Below are 24,771 nucleotides of genomic sequence, written 5' to 3'. Positions count from 1 at the left end.
TTATTGCATTGTATCATAGAGGTTAGCTGTATCTTAAAAATACATCCTACTTTCCTATCTAAAATCATGAGGCCTTTACAATTCGTTATAGCTTTTAGAAGAAATGTTTTGGAACATTTGTAGCTCACATCTATTCTTGAAAATTTGTAAAATTTACCCCTCATAATCCTTTAATCTTCTCCAAAAAGAATAGCCTTCTATAATTATTTCTGTTATGATTTTCATTCTGTAGCATTCATGTGAATGCATAGAATAGTTAAAATGACAATGTTCCTCTTATTCAAAGTTTGTATAAAATTATAGTCTAGTTCCCTTATAGATGAACATTCACATGACATCACATTTATGTCAATTAAAAATGAATCAGTTATACCTATTATCTTATTAATAGCAAGATGAAAATATAGTAATCTATGTTAAATTAATGATAACTCTCCATCCTAAAACAAATAAGTCACTAGTCTAAAGAGCTATTTTTGTTTTCAAAAGGGTCAACAGAGCATAGTGTTCAAACATACATGTATGTACATATTGCATTCACAAACACGTACCTGCAAAAAAAAAAAACAAACACGTACCTGCACTCACAGGCATGTGTGGTGCACAGATATATCACCTCATTTTTGCGTGTGGAAGGCTCTCCTTTGTCCACATTCCAAGACCTGCAGGAGTCCAGTGTTGGACCTAAGACCTGAAGTTGACATACCTTTCTGCTCTAGTAGGTAGAGGTGGCAAACTTCCTCCTCTGAAGACTTGGCCACAGCACTAACTTGTTGATTGTGTTTCTTGGCAAAACAGTTGTGATATTATTATTAAAAAATATATGTAAAAGTATATATTATACATATATAAGCTTGAAAATGTCTGCAGTATATGATATTTCAGAAAGTGAGACTATTTTTTGTCTCCCAGGGGAAAGGGTGGTGGCCTTTGCTGCTGTAGAAGGAATTTTCTTCTCGGGATCTTTTGCTGCTATATTCTGGCTAAAGAAAAGAGGACTTATGCCTGGACTTACTTTTTCCAATGAACTCATCAGCAGAGATGAAGTAAGGAATGAAGTATTCTTCTACTTATATTTGTAATCATAGCTGCTGTTCATTTATTTTTCCTTCTGCTGAAAATACTTATGGTGACACAAATATCCTGTTAATTAAAATAAAACAGGAAGTCATTTCTTCCTTGGATTTTAAGAATCTGTGTTTTCTTCCTACCTCTCTTACTGTTCCTCCTCAATCTCTGCCCATCCTTATGTACCAATGTACTCCTGGGTTCCCACTTTGGTCGCTCTCCTTCCCTATACATGACCTCCTGGCTGATCTTATTTATTCCCATGGAATCAGCTGCCACCTAGATGCTCATAACAATTAAAACTTTATCTGTAGCCTGGTTATTCTTTCCTGAGCTCCAAACCCATAAATTCAAGTGCATGATAGACGTTTTCTCCTGGAAGGCTCCACAGATATCTCAAACCTAGTATCAAGCTCATCATCTTTCTCCTGAAATGTGTTCTTCCTGTTTTCTCTGTCTCATTGAGTGCCTCTACCTTCTACCCAGTCATACGAATTTGAAATTTGGGAGTCATTTTAGATTGCTTCTTCTTTTTTTTTTTTTTTTTGCTATATCCAGTCAGTCACTAAATCTTGTCTCCCTCTATCTGCAACACTCTTTCCATCTTTTCTACCATTTTTGTTTTCATCTGTTGATTACCTTCTCACAAGTTGCCACTTAAAACTTTCCTACCCCAATTAGATAAAACTGACCACTCTTTGCTCTATGTATTCCTTTGAAACCTGAACTTGTCCCTACCTTAGAGTCCATAACATGTATTGCACTTCTTTTTTTTTTTTTTTAACATCTTTATTGGAGTTTAATTGCTTTACAATGGTGTGTTAGTTTCTGCTTTATAACAAAGTGAATCAGTTATACATATACATATGTTCCCATATCTCTTCCCTCTTGTGTCTCCCTCCCTCCCATCCTCCCTATCCCACCCCTCTAGGTGGTCACAAACCACCTAGCTGATCTCCCTGTGCTATGCGGCTGCTTCCCACTAGCTATCTATTTTACGTTTGGTAGTGTATATATGTCCATGCCACTCTCTCACTTTGTCACAGCTTACCCTTCCCCCTCCCCATATCCTCAAGTCCATTTTCTGGTAGGTCTGTGTCTTTATTCCCGTCTTACCCGTAGATTCTTCATGACATTTTTTTTTCTTAGATTCCATATATATGTGTTAGCATACAGTATTTGGTTTTCTCCTTCTGACTTACTTTACTCTGTATGACAGACTGTGGGTCTATCCACCTCACTACAAATAACTCAATTTCGTTTCTTTTTATGGCTGAGTAATATTCCATTGTATATATATGCCACATCTTCTTTATCCATTCATCTGTTGATGGACACTTAGGTTGCTTCCATGTCCTGGCTATTGTAAATAGAGCTGCAATGAACATTTTGGTACATGACTCTTTTTGAATTATGGTTTTCTCAGGGTATATGCCCAGTAGTGGGATTGCTGGGTCATATGGTAGTTCTATTTGTAGTTTTTTAAGGAACCTCCATACTGTTCTCCACAGTGGCTGTATCAATTTACATTCCCACCAACAGTGCAAGAGTGTTCCCTTTTCTCCACACCCTCTCCACCATTTATTGTTTCTAGATTTTTTGATGATGGCCATTCTGACTGGTGTGCGATGATATCTCATTGTACTTTTGGTTTGCATTTCTCTACTGATTAATGATGTTGAGCATTCTTTCATGTGTTTGTTGGCAATCTGTATATCTTCTTTGGAGAAATGTCTATTTAGGTCTTCTGCCCATTTTTGGATTGGGTTGTTTGATTTCTTGTTATTGAGCTGCATGAGCTGCTTGTAAATTTTGGAGATTAATCCTTTGTCAGTTGCTTCATTTGCAAATATTTTCTCCCATCCTGAGGGTTGTCTTTTCATCTTGTTTATGGTTTCCTTTGCTGTGCAAAAGCTTTAAGTTTCATTAGGTCCCATTTGTTTATTTTTGTTTTTATTTCCATTTCTCTAGGAGGTGGGTCAAAAAGGATCTTGCTGTGATTTATCTGATAGAGTGTTCTGCCTATGTTTTCCTCTAAGAGTTTTATAGTGTCTGGCCTTACATTTAGGTCTTTAATCCATTTTGAGTTTATTTTTGTGTGTGGTGTTAGGGAGTGTTCTAATTTCATACTTTTACATGTACCTGTCCAGTTTTCCCAGCACCACTTATTGAAGAGGCTGTCTTCTCTCCATTGTATATTCTTGCCTCCTTTATCAAAGATAAGGTGACCATATGTGCGTGGGTTTATCTCTGGGCTTTCTATCCAGTTCCATTGATCTATATTTCTGTTTTTGTGCCAGTACCATACTGTCTTGATTACTATAGCTTTGTAGTATAGTCTGAAGTCTGGGAGCCTGATTCCTCCAGCTGTTTTTCTTTCTCAAGATTGCTTTGGCTATTCGGGATCTTTTGTGTTTCCATACAAATTGGGAAATTTTTTTGTTCTACTTCTGTGAAAAATGCCAGTGGTAGTTTGATAGGGATTGCATTGAATCTGTAGATTGCTTTGCGTAGTAGAGTCATTTTCAGAATGTTGATTCTTCCAATCCAAGAACATGGTATATCTCTCCATCTATTTGTATCATCTTTAATTTCTTTCATCAGTGTCTTATAATTTTCTGCATACAGGTCTTTTGTCTCCTTACATAGGTTTATTCCTAGATATTTTATTCTTTTTGTTGCAATGGTAAATGGGAGTGTTTTCTTAATTTCACTTTCAGATTTTTCATCATTAGTGTATAAGAATGCCAGAGACTTCTGTGCATTAATTTTGTATCCTGCTACTTTATCAAATTCATTGATTAGCTCTAGTAGTTTTCTATTGCACTCTTGTCTCTCTCCTCTACTGGACTCAAGTTCCTTGAGTGCAGAAGCCTTGTCATTTATCTTTGTGTTCTCAGTGTTAGACCATTATAGCCATTTGGGTCACATTGATTGACTAATCCTGGCTCCTCAGCTTATTTCTAAAGAGACCTTGTCAAGTTACTTAACTTCTCTGAGCCTCAGTTTCTTCAGTTATACACCTTAACAGGCTTTTGTTAAAATGCAATGAAACAATATGTAAAAGTACTTTTTGGGAATCCCCTCATAGTCCAGTGGTTAGGACTCTGTGCTTTCACTGCTAAGGGGGAGCAGGTTCAATCCCTGGTTGGGGAACTAAGATCCTGCAAACTGCATGGCATGGCCAAAAGAAAAAAAAATGCTTTGTATAATTACTTTGTGTTGTTTTGTGTCTTTAAATTTCTAATAATTTTTATTATTAATGTTATATATGATTATTATAGAGAATTAAGAGAATAAAATCATTCAGTCTCAACACGCAGAGATAGCCACCTTCCATATGTTGTATTTCCTTCTGGACAATTTCCTACATTTAAACCTATGTAAATATATACAAACATATTTTTATAATTTGAGATATTCTGCGTTTTTCATATTTTTTTGAGCTAAGATCATCTTTTTTCACTAAGCAGAATATTATGAACATTATTCTATGACATTAAGCATTTTTCAGAAACAGTTTTGTTAGATTATATATTACATATCCTAATGAGTACATGTATCATTTATTTGGCTATAAGTAGAAATTTAGGTCGTTTCCTGGTTTTTTGTTTGTTTGTTTTGCTATAATGCAAAATGACTATCTTTGTATATAAGCTTTGTCTCAATTTCATACTATTTTCCTAAGGTAGATTCCCTAGAAATAAAACTACTAGAGTATAAGGCATGAACATTTTAAAGGCCATCATACTCACTTGCAGATTTCTTTCCAGAAATCAGATAACAATTTGTAGCCCCGCCTAACAATATATGAACATGTCTTTTCTTACTATACCCTTACCAGATTTACTTGTTAAATATTGGATAAATTTGATAGGAGTAGTTAGTATCTCATTATTAGTTTTAGTTGCATTTATCTGATTACTGCTTAGATTGAACATTGTTTTCATAGTGATACTAGTCATTTGTCTTTTTTTCTGTAGTTACCTGTTCTGGTCTTTTGCTTTTATTACCGTCGGTATATATTCCCAATGCACAGTAACTGATTGGGCTCTTTCAATAAGTATTTGTTTATTGAGTTTGTTATATTTATCACATGAATATAATATAAAATATGAATTTTGTTATATTTACTGCAAATATTTTCCCAGTTTGTCGTTTGCTTTTTAATTTTGTTTGTTCTTTTTTTTTGGGGGGGGGGCGAAGTAGAAGAGGATAGCTTTATTTCTTTGCTAGGCAAAGGGGGACACAGTGGGCTCCTGACCTCGAAGAAAACTACATTTCTCTGTTCGAATCTGCCCTTTGGAACTCAGGGAAGGTCATGGAGGCTGGAGTCTTGCCTACAAGAAATGGGGGACAAAAGGGCCTCCAAGCCTGGGAGCCCCAAAGGGCCTCACTCAGTTTCACTCCACCCTTTTCTTTGATATTCCTCAATCTTGAGGACAGATATTGGACAAGAAAGGGAACAATCATTTTGGATAGAGATGTTAATCATAAACGGAGGAACCCTGTTTTAGGAAGACTTGGTTTTAATCCTTACTTCGGTTTTTATCTTTCCCCAAATCTTTCAGGGAAGTGGGTGATGACTGTTCTGACTACTTCCTGCTCAGATGGGGCATAGTCCTGCCTAATTTTGGGGCAATAGATAACAAATTAAACATATTTGAGTTCCACATCCTGGATCCGAGTCTTATATGATTAAGATCTCAATTCCTTGGTCCGGTTAGAGGTAAGAGTGACGACTGGAACTTTAGTAGACAGAATGGATCTCATTCCCTTAGGAATTCAGGATAGGTCTGAAGGCCAGTTTGGAACTGGTACTTAGGAGAGACTTGTTGTAGCCAGTTGTTTCCAAACTATCCCTTGTATGGTGAAAACCCATCAAGGCAATCCTGAAGACCTGGAAATAGGAAGCTGACCACATATCTAGCCGTTAGAATTATCGAAAAGAATCAGCATATGAATCTATAGGTAGAAGGTATGAGAAAGGCTAAGAAAACAGAATTTTCATTCCGCTTGTCGGAACAAATACTTAAGTTTCCCGAAGGGTGAGATGTCCACTTCTCGGGAGTCTGCTCGCTGGCTGTAGGCAGGCTTGGCTGGTCAGTCTCTGGTAATCTTACTCTGGTGTGATGTACCCATGGCTTTACTCCATTCCATTTTAGAGAGACGTGAGTAGTAAGAAGAATGTTATAGGATCCCTTCCTAGGATCCCTTCTGTTTCTCTTTAAGCTGCTGCTTAGGTCCTTGCTCTTTCCATACTTTCAGCAGCACCTTGTCTCCTGCTTTGAGGGGATGCAAGAGAGCTTCCAGGTGAGGGGGAGACCTGTGGAACATAAACTCATCCATGCATACAGTTAACAGTTGACCAGTCTGTTGTACATACTGTTTAATTTTTTTCTTCCTGTGTTAGAGATGTTTCTCTTTTTTACTGTTACTACTTTTTCCCTTCTGGCTGGAAAGGCTTCTACTCAACCTTGATCCAGGTGTAATCCTCTTAAATCTTTAGCCAAAATCTCATTGAAGAGGGTGGGGGAATTTTTAAATCCTTGTGGCATCCTTGAGTTTGACATAGCTCAGAAAATCCCAAGTTTACAACAATACAGGAATGAATGTGTCTGAAATCACATCCACAATGGTCATGTAGTTTTATCATAATTACTCCATTTTGACTTTCAAATGCATTCCCCATGTCAATGTTAAAGCAGATGTACAATGCACGTCTGAAAGGTCACAAAACAGGCCACTTTTTACCGCTTTTTAAAGTTAAACCATGTATAGACCAGAGTGACTTCCTCATACCTCAATATGTGCAGATTTTTTTCTTTCATTTCCCCTTTTGATTGCAAGTCTTCCAGTAGAAGACATTGATGATCAAAATATCTGTCCCTTGGTGCCAGGGTGATTCAGCTGTTTGCCCCAGGTGTAGATCATGTCCCTTGGTGCTAGGCCTCCTTTGTATTTACCTAGTCAATCCACATTGGGGGAAAACTGATCAAGTATAGTGAACAAGCAAGCACAGAGGTATGTTAATGAGGACATGCTTTATAGGCTATACATTTTATCATTTATACCCAATTGTCACACAAGCATTGTACATGTGCTTTCAGCAATAGACCTAAAACAAGCAGTGGTACATGATGAGTAATTACACTCTGATACCTTCACTGGGTAGTTTTCCTTTCCTCCTAAACATCAGGGCAAAAGTGTGACTAACACAACAACTTTCATAAATTCAAACTTCAATTAACAGAACTAGAATTTCATATCTATTGAAACATAATCCTTTTCTCTAAAATTACCCCCATTTTCATAACCCAAGAGTCTCCAATTTCTGGAGGGACTAGGCAGAGATAAAAGAATATTTCAGTTTTTCCTACAGAGGTGTAATTTACCCAATTGTTCTAAGTCTTAAGTAGCTTGAGGGGAAGGGCTTCCCTATGTCTGGGAAAACCATAAACGTTATTTATCAGCCCACTCGGTAACTAATCCTTTTGCTAACTTTTTATGAAGCCATCAGATTCTCCATTAAGATTTTAAAATTTCTTAACCAGCTCAGCTGTATGATATGAAATTTATCAGAGACCTGTATTTGTCAAAAGGGGTCCTTCACATAAGTCTTCTTGAAGATGAAGTACCTTTGCAAAAGCATCAGAGTACAGCAGCAGAAAAACTTAAAAGGGCTCAGTTAAGCATCTGACTGCAATGTAATTGGTAAAGAAACTTGGTTACAATAACCAGGATTACATTTAACTTGACTGATTACATTTAATTTAACATACCAAATAATCCTAGTTAAATATTTCTCTCTGAGATGCCTCAGGGGCCCTCTGAAGAATCTCAAAGTTAGCTGGAGATCAAAAGAACCTTTAGAAACTGCCAAACAATACTTACTCATTTTATACAAAGTGAACAGATTTCAAGGGCAAATAGGAATCTGGTCTTGCCCTGGCCCACTCCCAACAAAATCCATTTACCCAAATAGATTTAACCCAATCTTTGAAAATCCTGATCATGCACAACTTTAAAAACATGTGCTTTCTTATGGAGAATTATTCCTAAAGAGTTTACCCAAAAGCTCTTATCTCACTTGCATTACTTAACATTGATGACTCTAAAGACATGTCTATATTAATCAAACCAACAAGCTTAAGCCACCTTCAATAGCAGATATTAATTCAGTACTGAATATTTCCCAGATCATGTGGTCCTAAAATTTATCTTGGCCATTTTTCTAGACATTTAGATATAATTTGTAAGTGTTTACTTTTAAGTCAATTAGATAGAGCTCATTTACAGGTTAACTTTTATGTAAAGACTGAACCAGAGATCTGAATTTTTTTGCTTGAGTTTAAAAAGGCCTTCTTTCCCTGCCTTTTTCTTCAGTCTCAGGAACTAGAGATGGTCTAGATAAAATACGTGTTCTGGCGGGCCCAGGCACAGGGGGAGAGAAATAACAATTCCTTTTCATGGGGGAATAGCTGAAGATCTTCCAATTTTGTAAAAATACCCTGGGTGGGGTGTTATAAGATGGAACAGAGCTCTGATCACCCATAACAAGGCTAGTCCAGAAGGGAAAATCCCAACCAACATTCTGCCACAGGCAAAACCAGACACAATAGGACGGATTCCCTGATGTTGTCACACGTGAGCCCTGTTATTCAAAGACGTCTCAACCGGTCAATGTACTGACATGCATACTTACAACAAACATGGTCCCATGAACAAAACATGTACAACTCTTTTCTCAGTCTTCCTTATTTTCTTTTCCCTTCAGAAACAACCAGCTCTAGGCAAAATGACTTTCCTTTCTCTTTGTACCATCAGCTTGTTACCTAGCTGCTCACTTTTATTATGTAACTGCGTGAATGCTTGAACATATGGAATTTCTCCTGTCTTTCTATTCCTATGACAAAACAGCTCTAGCTGGAGAATAGTATAATAATTTAGGCTACCATTCAAAGACCATCTTTCCTCATTTGGGCTTCCCTGGTGGCGCAATGGTTGGGAGTCCGCCCGCGGATGCAGGGGACACGGGTTCGTGCCCTGGTCCGGGAAGATCCCACATGCCGCAGAGCGTCTGGGCCCGTGAGCCAGGGCCGCTGAGCCTGCGCGTCCGGAGCTTAAGCTCCGCAATGGGAGAGGCCACAACAGTGAAAGGCCCGCATACCGCAAAAAACAACAACAACAACGAAAAAAAACAAAGACCATCTTTCCTCATTTTCAAGAACGTACGTTGGCCAAACAGAATTACAATAGAATTTCATTTTTTTCCTAGTTATAGGTTTAGAACTATAGGTCGTTGAGTCTGCCAAGATTTTTCCCAGGGGGCTATCAGTTGGAGAAAGAGGAGGAGAAGGAGGGGAAGGGGAAGAGGAAGAAGGAGAAGGAGAAAAAAAGAAAACGGAGAAGAAGGAGAGGAGGAAGAAGGAGGAGAAGGAAAAGAAGAAGAAGGAGAAGAAAAAGAAGGAGCACTTCCTATATTTGATTGATAGAACATTCACGAGCGGACTGAAAACAAAACAGAACCCTCGCCAGCAGACGGAAGCCTTATGCCAGAAAAAAACAGACAGCACAAAGCTCAGAGTGGTTGCTTCCAAGTCCTACTTATCCCATGACCTTTGTCTAAGCTGCGCCTTACAGGTGGGATTTCTGAAACAGAAAATCCCCAGATGGGAACCAAACGTTCCCCAGATGGAACCAAAAGTTCTTCAGAGGGACAAAATTGAAGGAGCCTGGGAGTGCACTCCCAGGGACTTACCCAGATTCTGGCAGAGGTGTTGCGACATCAGACGCTATCTTTTCTGCTTCCCCAAAACAATTCCTAGGAGTAGGACGTCCAGGGCGGTCCAGGCAGGAGGAAGAGAGGAAGAGAGGAATGTCCTCAAGGCAAAAAGGGCCTTGGCAGTTGCTAGGGCGGTCCCTCTTCCTCTGTCTATTCCCACCTCAGAGTTCCAGCTGCCAGGATGGCAGACAGGGTTATGACTGGGGGCTCGGCCTCCAGGCAAGCGTCCCAGGTGATCTGGCTTCTAGGGACACCCCCCCGGACCGTCCCCGAGGCAGTCCCTTGGTGATCACCAAAATTGTTACCGAAAGCTTGGCCTCTCTGTATACCCGTGCCAAATCGAATCTCAGGGGACAGAGTTTTGGGTGAAGTAGAAGAGGATAGCTCTATTACTTTGCCAGGCAAAGGGGGACACAGTGGGCTCCTGCCCTCAAAAATTGTGTGTCCCCTGTTTGTTCTTTTAATGTACAAAACCCTGAAATTCGTGGGATCTACTTTCAGAGATGAGTTAAATAGTCACACATACTTTGGTTTTGAACATTTAACTCTTTAATGTCATTGAAATTTCTTTAGTACAAGTATGGAATGTAATATAAATAAAGCATAGGATAAGTTAGAATGTAACTTAATTTTATTTCACACACTCTTCGGAAGTTTTTCCAATTCTCTTTAGGTAATCCTTCCTTCTCCATTGACTTGTGATGTCTTCTTTATTATATATTAAGACTTCAAGTATACTAAAATCTGTTTCAGGGCTTTTTCTTTTTCATTAACCTATATGTCAATATCATGCCATAATAAACTATTTTAATTACTGTAGTTTTTTATGTTTTGATAATTAGTAGGCTAAATCTCATAAGTTTTATTTTTAAAGTGTTCTTAAAAGATTCTGCCCATTTAGTCTTCCAGATTAATTTTTTAACTTAAAAACAACCCCACTAGGATTTTGATTAGAGTCGCTTTAAACCTCGAAATTAATTTTATTCCCTTATTGATTTAACAATTACAAGTGCCTGCCTTTGACTTACTCATCTCTGTAATAGGTAGCTAGCTGTCGGTTCTAATCAACACTACGTTGTCACCTTTCAGCAGTTCATTTGAAATTCAGCCTTTGGTAATTTGAAATATCCTCTTGAGTCAAGTGGAGGGGGTATGTTTCACTAGTAAATTTTCTAAGATTAGCTATTTAAAGAGGTTTTTTCCTAATGGTTTCTTCTGGGAATAACAATTTAACTAGGTAAATAATCCTTGGAAAACAACCCTTGATTTGAGTCTTATCTTTCAATTGTCTGGGTTTTTGTTGTTTCATTTAGAAAAAGCTAAGCAGCTCTGATTTGTAATCCTCTAAAGTGTGTAGTCCTTCCACCTTCTCCTCCCTTGTTGGCTTACAGATTCATTTCTTTTTCTTTGTAGTTTAGAAATGTTAATTGACTCTGCCTTGTTGTCTGTCTCTAATTGTTAATTTTGTTTAGAACTCCATCATCTTTCTATGTCTCTGACCTTTCTCTTTTTGTTTTTTTTGAAATTTTCGTCTGTTGTTTTCAGCTTTATACCATCTGTTCTGTGTTTTGAAATCCCGATTATTGTAGGTTGAATCTCCTTGCTCTGTTCTCCAATTATTTAATTTCTATATCATTTCATATATTTGCATAACTATTCTGTTCTCCAATTATTTAATTTCTATATCACTTCATATATTTGCATAACTATTCTGTTCTCAAGGTATTTCACAATTTTGCTTTCTTTTGTCGTTGAGTTATCTGCAATGTCATTTCTGCTTTATACAGCTTCAGATGGTATCCTTAATTCTTCAGTTTCCATTTTCATTACACTGAATTTATTTCTATCTTGAGCCATTCTTGTTTAATATAACTTGTGTTTTTGAAATCTGTGAGTTTCACCTGTTCTTTAAATACTTAATTGTTTTTCAATCATTTCTTAATTTTTTAAAAAACACTAAAAATGAGCGAATTTGCATTTTGATTCTTCTTTGTTTTCCTTTCCAAAATGCTTTTGGTTGCAGATTTGTTGTTAATTAATTCTTCTTTCATGTTAATGAACTGAGATTTGCTGGCATTGAAAATTTTTCATTATAGGTTATTATAATTGGCATTTTAATAAGGCTTGAAGAAAAGAAGTTCCTGACCCTGTTAATCCTTCTTCTGTCTTCCAGAAGTTCGGTGTTGCATTCCTAACTACTTTATATAATGCCTGATGCATCACTGTGTGGAAAATAGCTGATTAAACGTCCTTTGACAGTGATATTTTTCTTCTATTTTAGGGGCTTCACTGTGACTTTGCTTGCCTGATGTTTCAATACTTAGTAAATAAGCCTTCAGAAGAAAGGGTTAGGGAGATCATTGTTAATGCTGTTGAAATTGAGCAGGTAAGCAGGAAAGCTTACATAATTAGCACATCTCTCTTTCTTTGATGTTTGTACCATTATTTCATTAGGTTGACACATGAAATTGCCATTTTGTAGGTCAAAATAGGTGTCAGCAATATTATATGGTCAACCTGGCAGTACCAATAGATGATGTATTGCAGTTATTATGTCAACTTATAATTTGGTTTATAAGTCAGTCTTTATTATATATTAAGATCTTATGTATACTATAATTTGTTTCAGGACTATTTTTTTGTCTCATTGATCTGTCAAATTTCATGCCATAACAAACTATTTTAATTATCTTAGCTCTCTAGGTTTTTAGCTGCTAGCGGGCAGTGATGGTTTCTTGTTTTGTATTCTTAAACTAGCAGGGTATCTAGCTTGAAGCATGCATCAAATGTTCACAGAATGAATAAATAAATGAATTAGTGAATAGTAAAGTATGATTTAGGGCATGTAAAGATCTCTAACTAGAAAGACCTGGATGCTTCACTTAGAGTACTTTTATCATTTTAAAGAACTAGTTGAAAAGTAAAATAAGTTTTTAAACTTCTTTTTAATAGTGCATACTTTAACAGCCATAGTTTTCATATTGAGAAGAGAGAAAAGGCATAAATCTTGAATCACTTTTAGAACTAAATCCAAATGGTTAATATGTTTTTTTTTTCTTTATTAAAACTTTACCACTGTGTTTCAATATAATTGGCGTTCAGTTTATCTCCCAATTCCCAGATCCATTTCTATTTCTTTCTCATTTTCTCTATTAATTGAGCTTTCTCTCTTTCCCAGTTCCCTTTCATAGTCATGTTCCCCACAACAATCATCTTAGGTGAATCTTTTTCTGGGTATTTCAGAACAAAGTATCTCCTTTTTTTCTATTGAGAAAGCATAAAAATTCAGGTCCTGTAAGTGCTACTTTAAAAAATGCCGGTAGTGTAATAGTTTCAATTTACTTTGGCTATATGAGAATGTGAAATAATAATGTGAATAGTAACACCCCAAACATTTTTAAGCAAATGAGCGTTGTTTGCCATGTTGAAAGAATTTATCCTAGTGTACTTTCCTTGAACAAGATCAATGACTTAGAAGATTAATAAAATTAGAACCCTCTTTTTATTTGGAAAACACATACAATTTATTGTTCTTTCTTTCTACTTTATTCTGTTTTTCTTTATATCTCAGGAGTTTTTAACAGAAGCCTTGCCAGTTGGCCTCATCGGAATGAATTGTGTTTTGATGAAACAGTATATTGAATTTGTAGCTGACAGATTGCTTTCAGAACTTGGATTCTCAAAGGTAAGGTGTTTAAAACGTATCACTGCTAGCTAAAATGTTATAGTGAGGTAAGGCCTCTAAAATACGTACTATATTTCACTGAAAGCTTTTGTAACATACTAGTCTATTTTTTTTAATTGTCCACAACAGCCTTGTTTTACATCAACAAATTGATTTTACAAAATCCTTAAATGAAACTTAAATGAAATTCATAACAGAAGTACATGCTGATAAATCTTAGAACTAATAAGCTCAATAAATTACATTGTAATACATAATTGTAGGTATCTGTTTAACAGGACTATCTTTAAGTAATTGGATTCAATATGCAAATATATGTTTACCCTCAGATAAATCCCCATGTGTCTGTGTTATAATTTGTGGGTTAATGCTTTTAAATAGGAAATCATTATTAGGAAGACATTAACTGTCATAATTTGACTCTTTGAACTCAGTTGTCTTTAAGTTATTTCTGTCATTTTGTTTATCAGAGATAATGTACCTGAATTTTCATGTGTGCTTTTCACATGACTTAAGAGGTGGAGGCTGCAGCCAGACTACCTGGGTTTGAATCCTGATTCCACCACTTTCTAGCAATGTGACCTTAGGCAAGTTGCTTAACAACTGTCTCAGTTTCCTCATCTGTAAAGTGAAGATAATAATAATCCCTACTACAGATTATTGTTGATGAGTTGGTATACTTAAAGCACTTAAAATAGTGTCAGACATATAGTAAATGAACACTAAATGGTCATGTTGTATTCATCATAAGTGGAACATTCACAGAAATTTACTATGTACTATAATATGTTAATTAGAAATTATAGGTTTTGATTTCTCAGCATGGAAATGGAAGTTTAAATTAATGAGAAGAATTATGAAATCCATGATGCTGAGGTAATCATTACCTTTCTTGGTAATACATTTATTTTCTGGTAACTACAAAAATACTGTGATGAAAAAGTCAGATGGGGCAAAGATTTTTTGTAATTATAAACTGTAAAATATCACTATTTATATATTTTAGTTGCAAGATCCTCTCTTTTTACTGATCATTAGTGAGAGAAATAAAGTTTATAATTACATTAATATGATCTCTGAAATTTATAAACTATGTATTAAAAGAAATTGTTTTTTTTCCTAAGTTATACAATATGTTTGTTATAGGAAAGTTAATTTGTTTACTTAAACCTTAAAGTGAACTCACTATCCTTTAACCCACCACCATATCCTCACACCCACACATCCACATTCTCCTGCTTATTGGAAAACTACACACCCCTGAGTCTAGTTTTTCCTTTGGGAACTTGCTAACTCTAGATATATAAAACATGCCTCCTAAGAAGAAAATCTGGATGTAGTATAAAACATTATTTTTCCACAGGCCTTCAAAATATCTCAATAAATTTCAAAAAGCAGATTATACTGACCTCTTAGATTTAATGCAATAAAATTAGAAATTAACAATGAAAGATTACCAAAAAGTTCCATCTTCTTAGAAGTTGAGACTATATTCTTTAAAATGAGAGTAAAAATGAAAATATAAACTAATAGAAAATATAAACTAAATGGCATTAAGATTACTATATATCACAACTTGCAAAATGCAGCCAAACAGATCCTCAGAGGAAAATTTGTAGCCTTGAATGTCTATTAAGAAAGCAAGACAATTTAAATACATCAACTAAACTTTGAACTCAAAGAACTACAAAAAGAATTATTCTTATAATGCTAGTTTTTGGTAAAATAAGAGATTATTTAAATTAGCAAATGGTTGTCATTTATACAGAATTCTAAATAGAAGCCACATTAATGTTGTTTTCAACTTTTCTTTTAGTTTTGGATTAGTCAATAAATATTTGAGTACTTCTATGTGTCAAAACAAAGCTACTTAATTTAGGTTGGTCTTAGTTACTTTGTCCATGACATGAATGACTTGGATCAGATTTTTTGGAAGATACCCAGTTTTAAAATCCAGTGAATCTATGACTTGTTCTGTGCTCTTTCCACTGTATCCTGCTGTGAGTGATAACTCACCTTTTCACCGCCTCTTAGCAGTATTTCTGACAGGCAATTTCACAGAGTTCCACAGCTCAACCACACCCAGCATATGTACTTTTTTTGGAAAAAAAATACATATAGCTTTTTTAAGATATAAATCACAGAACATGCAGTTCACCTATTAATAAATGTACAATTCAATGGTTTTAGTATATTTGCAGAGTTGTGCAGCTATCACAACACTTTGAGAATATTTTTATCACCCCACAAAGAGACTCTATACCCATTAGCAATCAGTCATTTCCTTTTCTTTCCTCCATCCCCACCATAGCCCTAGGCATTATTAATTTTTTGTCTCTTTAGATCTGCCTGTTCTATAAATCCCATTTCATATAAATGGAATCATACAATATATGACACATACCATATACTGGTATATGGTATATACAAAGCCAGTATAATGTTTTCAGATTTCATTCATGTTACCATGTATCAGTGCTTTATTCTTTATTATGGCCAAATAATATTCCATTGTATGATTATACCAAATTGTATTTATCCATTTATCGGTCGATGGAGATTTGGATGGTTTGCTTTTTTGGCTATTATGAATAATACTGCTATGAGCATTCATGTATAAGTTTTTGTGTGAACATATGTCTTCATTTACCTTGGATATATAACTAGAAGTGAAATTGCTGGGTCATATAGTAACTCTGTTTTTAATCATTAGAGGAACTACCATACTCTTTTCCAAAGCCACTGCATCATTTTACATTAACACCAGCAGTATATGAGGGTTCCAGTTTCTCCACATCCTCACTAACACTTATTATCTTTTTTCATTCCAGTTTTATTGAGATATAATTGACATACAGCACTGTATAAGTTCAAGGTGTACAGCATAATGATTTGACTTACATACATCATGAAATGATGACCACAATAAGTTGTCTTTTTTATTACAGCCATCCTAGTAGGTGTGAAATGGTATCTCATTGTAGTCTTGGTTTGCATTTCCCTAATGGATAATGATTTTGAGCATCTTTTCATGTGCTTATTGGCCCTTGTATATCTTTTTTTAGAGAAACGTTTGTCCATTCAGATCCTTTGCCCATTTTTAATTGGGTTATTTGAATATATTCTTATCTGTGGTATTCCTAATTCCTGCTGGAATATTCCTAATTTAAAAAAATCCTCTTTTATTGTTTTTCATGGATCACGGAAATATCTCCATTTCCATCAAGCTTTATCTCCAGGCCTGCCTCTTGAATTCAGAAGCAGTAAAAAAGTTTTGTCAACTTATGTGCCACTTTTTGTTTGGGGTTACTATGGACAGCATTTATTCTGTCTTCCCCAATCATGGTCCCTTAACATCAATTTGATGATTATATGTTCTCTTATGAACTAAGAAACATATTTATGTCCACAGTACATTGTTGGTAATTTAATATTTTGTAGTATCATGTAGATGTGACTATCTAATGGTAATACCTGTGAAAAATGCCTATAATACCTATGGTGTTTTAGATTTCTCAAGCTGTGAAGACATTTTAGTCATTTTAGTTTGGCATTAAATCTTTCATTTCCATTTTAAAATAGTCTTTTTTTTTCTTTCTGCTTCTTTGAATACCAGAGATGCTCGTATAGTTTCTTTAAGAGGTTAATAGGTGATCTTAGTCATCTTAAAATGTATCAGCCTTGAGTGCTTCCAGGACCCTAGGGAATAGTGTGATCTTAAGGTGACTAGACAGGTGTTGGGAGACCTGAGTTATCTATTGTTCTTCTTGTGGGATATAATTTGGCTTCTTCAGAATGTCTAACAATATTTCTTTTCTTTTCAGGTTTTTCAAGCAGAAAATCCCTTTGATTTTATGGAAAACATTTCTTTAGAGGGGAAAACAAATTTCTTTGAGAAACGAGTTTCAGAGTATCAACGTTTTGCAGTCATGGCGGAAACTACAGATAATGTCTTCACCTTAGATGCAGATTTTTAAAACCCTCCCCATACATATCTAAACTTATCATTGGTAAATAGCAGTCTATTTTTCTCTGCTTAAAAAAAAAAAAAAAACCTAAAACATCTTCTTTAGGGCACAGGAGTTTGCTCAAAAGGAAATCCAAATATCAATCAAGTTGCATTTATAGAAATATGCTTTAATCTTCCTGTTTAACAGTCAGAGTATGACCTCTAAATGCTTTTGTTCATCACTAAAATAAAAGATGGCATTATATTTGTTAAGAGCATGGCGTGGGGGGTCAGATAAGAGTTTGAGATTCTGTCCTACTTTGTGTGACCCTTGGTAAATCAGTTAATCTCTCTAAACCTCAGTGTACTTATCTTTAAAAGGAATGTAATAGTAGGTCCTAAATTCATAAAGTGTGTATGAGGATTAAGATGCAAAATAAGTTCTTAGCCAATACTGCTGTTGCAGCCTCCTCCTCCTTCCATCTCCCCCTCCTATTATTATTATTGTTGTTGTTAGTAACAGTATTAATTGCAGTGATGTGATAAAATACTCCCATCTCCTCAAAGTAATTGTGATTCTAGGTCCTAAGATCTAGACTTAGATCTTTGTATTTTTAATGTTTTAGGAAGAACATAAAGATTTCCTTAAAAAGATTATAATTTTCATTAACATGAGAATAACTTCTTTGAATTTCTCAGTGTGTAGTTAAGGAAATTTAGTTCTAAGTTGCTTTGGGCAGGATACTTATGGAGTGGAATCTAGGAGGTTATCATGCTAGTTGACCTTGTAAGCAAAATGATTCTGCTCCTTCAGAAATTAAAAGGGTAATTTTAGCCAGACATAGCCCTGGAATGTTTAAAACCAGGGTGAATTAGCTAGAATAGCATTTCCCAAAGAGTATTGTAGAAGCTGTTAGCCCCTCTAGATATTTTGTGGGGTGGTGGGGAGAGATTCTGTGGTCAAATGAGTTTGGGAAATATTGTACACTCCATTCCCCTTTAGAATGTATAGTCAGTACATCAAAGACTGAGAAATTCTGCAGTACATAAACTGATTTGCCCCTGCATATTGCAAACCTACTTAACAAAGATCTGTTTTTCACCTGTTAACATCTCACCTAACTATTGTTCTTCAGAACATAGGTTGGAAAAAGCTGGCCTAGATAACCGTTCTATACATGGAGGAAGGGCCTGTGGACCAAGCAAGGGAGAACCTGGTAGGGATTATTGAACCATTTCAACTTTGTGCCAAGCTGAGGAATGTACCTGTGATTGACCTCAGCTATATTTCTTATACTCCCACAACTCTTATATGCTGTTATGAGACTTAATTCTTTTATGGAACGATGCCTGCTGCATGATAGCAGATGGTTAGGGAGACTGAGGAAAGGCCAGCATCTGAGAAGTCTGCTCCCTCTATCGTAGGGAACTGTCAAGAGGTAGCCTGAACCCAAGCAAGCAGTGGGTTCCCCACTCACAGCAAATCATTTTATACAATTCTGGTTAATAAGGTTTAGAAATTTTCTCTTTGCATAAATTTTTGCTCCATTCATTCCACAACTATCTAATGGATTAAAACTGGGAGTTTTCAAGTGGATGCAAAAGGAACAGGCCATAACTTTATCTGTTAGAGAGGATATCAGAAACTTGAGCTATTTTGGCCTATAATAATACCATTTATCTGTTCAAGGCTTCATAGTTTGCCGAGTGTTTTTGCATCACCTCATTTGATCTCACAACAGCCTTATGAGCTTGACAAAGCAGGTAGTATTGAAATTTTTTTTTTTTTTTATTTTTGCGGTACGTGGGCCTCTCACTGTTGTGGCCTCTCCCACTGCAGAGCACAGGCTCCGGACGCACAGGCTCAACGGCCATGGCTCACGGGCCCAGCCGCTCCACAGCATGTGGGATCTTCCCGGACCGGGGCACGAACCCGCGTCCCCTGCATCGGCAGGCGGACTCTCAACCACTGTGCCACCAGGGAAGCCCAGGATTGAAATTTATAGATGGAGAGAATGAGGCTCAGCAAAGCTCAATGACTTGGCCAGGATCTGCTCATACTCACTGTCCCTACAATATATTTTTTTTTCTTAGAAGTTGTCTTATTTCTGATATTTAGTCCTTTGCCATCCATCTTTACTTCGTTTTCCCTATTTTTCCATTAAACTATCACATACTTTAATTAAGGTACCATATACATTCATTAAAGTATCATAGTATCATAAACATTTTAACTATATTCAGGAAATATGTTCAAAGACATTCATCTACTGCCATACAAAAACTTACATTTGAAATTGATAACATATCGGTAGTGACATCAGAATGCAAGAAAAAAAGTTTTATATTGCATATTCCCTTTGTTTTGAATCCAAATCTTTCTCAGAGGTGATTACAGGTGCCTTAACATGAAGCTTATTTATCGTAGCAATAAACCTAACTGTACTGAGATGACATTTTAATACTGAAATACTGGATTTTTAATACACTGGTTTATTATATTCAGTATTCTATCCCCTTTTCCTGGCTTCCAGGTTTCATATTTATTTATTATGTTTAGTGTTTTGGTTCTTAGTTCTTAGGGAATCAAGAAGTTGTGGAATCTCTTTTTAATATTATCTGACAGGCAAAGAAAAAAATTCAGAGTATGTTTATAACTTTTGTTTTAACAGCACATGTATTTAAATCATTGCTATAGTAAAGTTGGTTATTTAAGAATGTAAAAACTAGTTGTTTGATGACAAATTGCATTTATTAAAAATATTTCCTTGTAGCCATGTAGAATCATGACTTGGAAGGACTCAGGAAGACTGATCCAGTGCTTTCAGACAGGGCTGTTTTGCTGTTCAGTTACATACAATAATAAACAATTATTCTTACAGTTTAAGCTTACCTCAGTCATGTCTTTATATACGAAATTTTTCCCGTTCTCTCATTTTGGAACATTCAAAATTTTCAGCTCCTTTTGCCACTTTGGTTTTCATTTGTTAATGGAAAACGTAATTATAGAGAAAACACAACAACTTGTATATTTAAAAAATAAATTATTTCATATTCAGAAATTTGCATTTTACATTTAAATATGCAAACGTCATACCACAGAATTCCCAAATTGCATTTGTGCAGATTAAGCTAAGGGCTGAATGTCACTAACTGATTTTCGGTGATAAAGAGAGCTGCTGCTGCTATAAGAATGCCAGTTGAATCCTGTAACCAGCTATTATGTTTTTGAACTAAGTTGAGTGAACTGGTAGCCAACTCAGGAACTCTTCCTCAGCAGAAATCTGCATGCGTAGCACAGAAGTGAAATCTGTATATCTTTGTTTTTCCCACCCTTCAAATGGTCTGCTCCTGTTTAGACAGCAACAGGTTTGAAGGAAAATCTGATATTTCTGAGGCATTAGGACAAAAGAATTTAAGCCTTTAAATTTGGGGCTTAATTCTGTTAAAGAAAATACAGGTGAAAATGAAAGGCTGAAGAATCTTTTTTGTACAGGTAAAAGCATAACAATTCAGTCTTTTTCTAAGTTTCCAGGAACCTTAACTTACGTATCTGTTTTACAACCGTGTTTTGATTTTTCCAAATGTCTGGTCATTTAGCAAAGCTAGTATCTACTGTTTACATAGAAAGGTTTATTAGGTGTGGTGTACTTAAATATTTTTAATATATTTTACATTATGGTCAATCCAGCCAATCCTGCATATATAGAATTTGTTTTTTTCCCCAAAGAAATGAGTTGTTCTGTTATTTTATTAGTTTAGTACATTAGAATAAACTGTATCATAGCTACATCATTTTGTGTATGTCATTTTTGAGTAAGAATGTTTCTTTGTAAGTGCAGGGGCTATCCTAGTAAAGGAATGTATATATTTTCTATTTGAGTATACAGATAAATACATATTGGTATTACTATGTTTAACTATTCCTCCTACCACTTTTCTTTGACCTAAGTGGGAACCCCCGCAGCTCTCTCTCATCTACTTTCTCCCAATCCGTGAGCCTGCCTTTCTTTGTGTCTCTTTGTATCCAGCTGAGATTCTACAATCTATTCTATTACTAGACGTAACATTCTCTATCAATACCCTGAACTTTGTTTTTCATCTGCATTTTTACCTTACATAGAAAATTCAAAGAAATTCCTCCACCCTGTTATGAAGCCACAATCCAGTTTTTCCATGTTTGCACCCCACCAGCCAAATACTGCTAGAGAAAAAGTCATGTAAGACAAATTGGATCTACTATACATTCATGATTACCTACTGTCTTAGTCCATTTGGGCTGCTATAAAAAACTACCGTAGAGAGGGTAGCTTAAACAAGACATTTATTTCTCACAGTTCTTAAGGCGAGGAAGTCTGAGGTCAAGGTGCTGACAGATTCAGTGTCTGGTGAACCTTGCTTCCTGGTTTATAGACAGCTGTCTACTGGCTGTGTCCTCACATGGAGGGAGTGGTAACGGAGCTCACTGAGGGCTCTTTTACAAGGGCACTAATCCCATTCATGAGGGCTCTGCCCTTATGACCCAATCACCTCCCAAAGGCCCCACCCCAAATATCATCATATTGGGGAATTAGGTTTCAACATAAATTTTGGTGGGACACAAACATTTAGGTTTATAGCACCTCCATCAGCATTGTCTGACAATCATACTACAGTTTCCTGGTAAACTTGTTCTCCATTCTCCTCAATTGCTTTTTCACGCTGTTTCCTCTGTCTGCTCCTACCCTGACTCCCCAAAGAGGAACCTATATCATCTCTTTTTTCTCTTTGGACTATGGGCACAACAGAGAGATTCTCAGAGTCAGCAGAAAATTTTGACAATTTAGGAGTTCTAAATCTAGAACCTAAGAACTTGGCAGTAGAATCCAAGATACCAATTTCTATGCATGATTTCTGTTCTGTGCAGTCATTACAATCAGAGTGATTAAGGAGAATATCTGTTTTGCCCTCCCTTCTGGGAATAACAGCCACTTGATTCTGGGAGCTGTTGCTCCCACTCCCAGCCCTGGTTCTTGCAGGGCTGCCAATGCTACTTCATCTGCACAATGTGTACTTCATATGTTTGGGCACAAGTGTAAGGCATGTGATCCAGGCGGGGCCGGGTCCTTACCTAAGGTTTTCTAATTGAAACAAAAGGAAAAGGATCACTTTTATTCTAACAACAAAACTAGAGAAAGTGTCCTACCTCTAACTCCCCCTGAGGCCCAATCTTATCCCAATTCTTTGTAACCTTTCATTGTCAAGGTAATAAATGCCTACGTTTTGCCTAAGATAGTTCAAGTTAAGTTTCTTGATTGGCAACCAAAAAGACCCTAAAAGCAGAAATTGGTTCCTGGAAACAAAACAAAAACAAAGTGATTGGCAAGAACCAGGGTGTTCAGGTGTGCATCAGTCCAGGAGCTGAGAGCCTGGAGTTTGCACCTTGAGCCCAGGGATTGCACCTTGGGTGGACCCTGAGAGCCGGGTGTTTGAATCTTCAGTGAAAGTGAAGTACTGTCTGGAGGACAAGGTGAAGAGTAGGGGAGGGAGGTAGAGTTGAGTTGTGAATCTCAGAAGAGCAGGGTTTTTACAGAAGAATGTAGTGTCCATGGTCTGCACACTCATCCTGCAATAAAAAAACAGCTGTCCTTGTTTTACGTGGCCTTTTCAGGTGACTTGTGCATCTGGGCTTTCTGCAACCGTACGCCACGTCTCACAACCACATCTGTGCTCTGTTCGTTTCTCCAAGTTGGCGTGTTTACACATCATAGGGAAAGAGAGCATCGCCAGTTTGTGTGAGTAATGGTCAAAGAGAATGTTCTTGATATTGTCTCACCAGTAACAATAGTGTCCAAGTTCTAAGAGGAAAAATGTGTGCTTCACTGTATCTTGAACATTTAATTCTCAACAAAATAATATTTTGTACATACCTTAGCATTTATAAGGTGATTTTTGCAATCATATTATTCCAATCATTTCATTGGTTCCCTAATTTTATGAGGAACTACTGTGTCATAATAATAGTTTATAAGGCATCTGAGGCTTAGACAAGTTAAGTTACTTGCCCAAGCCCATGCAACGAGTAAAAGTTAGAGGCAGGACTCCAACCCAGCTGTCATGGCTTTAAATCCCATCATTTTTTCACTGAGTGTACCCAAATTTCTATTCCTACTACTACTGGAAGCCTTTGGCTTCCTGCGGGTGGTACCTGCTCCGGAAGATCCTGGAAATGTTTTGCCTGAGGTCGCATTTCCTGACTTCCTCATGGTGGAGCCCTTGAGCCACTGGTTTCTAAGCCCAGAGGCTGCTCCTTTGCTGTGGAGCTAAGGAGTTAGATTTTGAAGAAAGACGACTGTTTCCAGTCCAGCTTGGGCTGCTTGGTCAGAGCGAGGCCTCTGGAAACATAGAAGGAATTCACGCTCAGCACTGGCCCTTTAGAAGGGCAAACTCTCAGCAAAAGCCCACAGGGAACGTGCCCCCTGGCTGGCTGTATAGAGATGAAAGTCTAGATGACAGTGCCACAAAGAAGCCCTGCATTTTAGCACCAACTGAAGGAGGAAGATCCTCTTTCCATAAACGGTGCCAAGCAGTTATGAAACAACTGACAAACCACACAGCCTTGTGAGGCATCAGAGCCTCGGACTAGTCACAGAGTCCCTTTGGCTTCTCCATGAGTTGGAGGGAGGGTGTGGTAGAGAGGAGAGGGGATGGTGGAGAGGGGAGGGTCAGAAATGGCAGAAAGGTGGCGCTTACCCTCTAGTCCATTCTGGGAGGATCTGGGGATGGAGGGAACATACTAGCTCTTGTCTATTGTACCTGAATAGGTCACGTGAGTTCCTTTGGCCCTGGATACCTGCAGCTCTCCTCTGCCTTGGTCTGAGGAGGGTGATCTATGTGGTCGGGGCAGGATGGGGGTATTTTCACAATTCGGAAATGGGAAGCAGGTTTCCTGGGAGTTAGGGGCCATTAAAAGATGCTTCATCCTATGAAGCCTAAATCTTCTTTTTTCCTTAACAATTCCTTTATTTTTGAGGCTTTAGGTCTATTACTTGGGAGTGAATCTGTGTCCAATCCTGTATTATTATTCCCTGTGAAGAGCAGGGCCCCACTGGCAACACTTTACACCTGCTGCACAGCTACAGGCTTGTTAAAACACAGAGTGCTGGGCCTCACAGTGTTTGATTTGCTGGTGTGGATGAGCTCAAGAATTTGCATTTGGAAATTCCACTCCTGGGTATATATCTCCTGGTCTTGGAGAGTCTTGGGGAGAGGCAGGAGGCAAGTGCAGCTCACCCTGGGGACACA

The 24,771-nt window shown here is 36.9% G+C and overlaps 1 protein-coding gene across 1 annotated transcript in view; it reads left to right on the top strand.

Annotated features, from left to right (window-relative positions):
* The window catches only part of RRM2B (ribonucleotide reductase regulatory TP53 inducible subunit M2B), a 33,955-nt gene extending 16,361 nt beyond the window's left edge, over positions 1 to 17,594 (top strand). The window contains exons 6-9 of the mRNA XM_027131545.1: positions 913 to 1,046; positions 12,135 to 12,239; positions 13,425 to 13,538; positions 17,363 to 17,594. Coding sequence (XP_026987346.1) covers positions 913 to 1,046; positions 12,135 to 12,239; positions 13,425 to 13,538; positions 17,363 to 17,515 — 506 coding nt within the window. The 3' untranslated portion in view covers positions 17,516 to 17,594. The remainder of the gene's footprint in view (positions 1 to 912; positions 1,047 to 12,134; positions 12,240 to 13,424; positions 13,539 to 17,362) is intronic.
* Positions 17,595 to 24,771: the final 7,177 nt, after the last annotated feature.

This window comes from Aethalodelphis obliquidens, unplaced genomic scaffold (genome assembly GCF_003676395.1).
Source record: "Aethalodelphis obliquidens isolate GAN/ISIS:26980383/991018 unplaced genomic scaffold, ASM367639v1 scaffold39, whole genome shotgun sequence".
In the NCBI taxonomy this organism is placed as follows: Eukaryota; Metazoa; Chordata; class Mammalia; order Artiodactyla; family Delphinidae; genus Aethalodelphis; species Aethalodelphis obliquidens.
The sequence above is the reverse complement of the archived record's forward strand: the minus strand, read 5'-3'. Positions and strand labels throughout refer to the sequence as shown.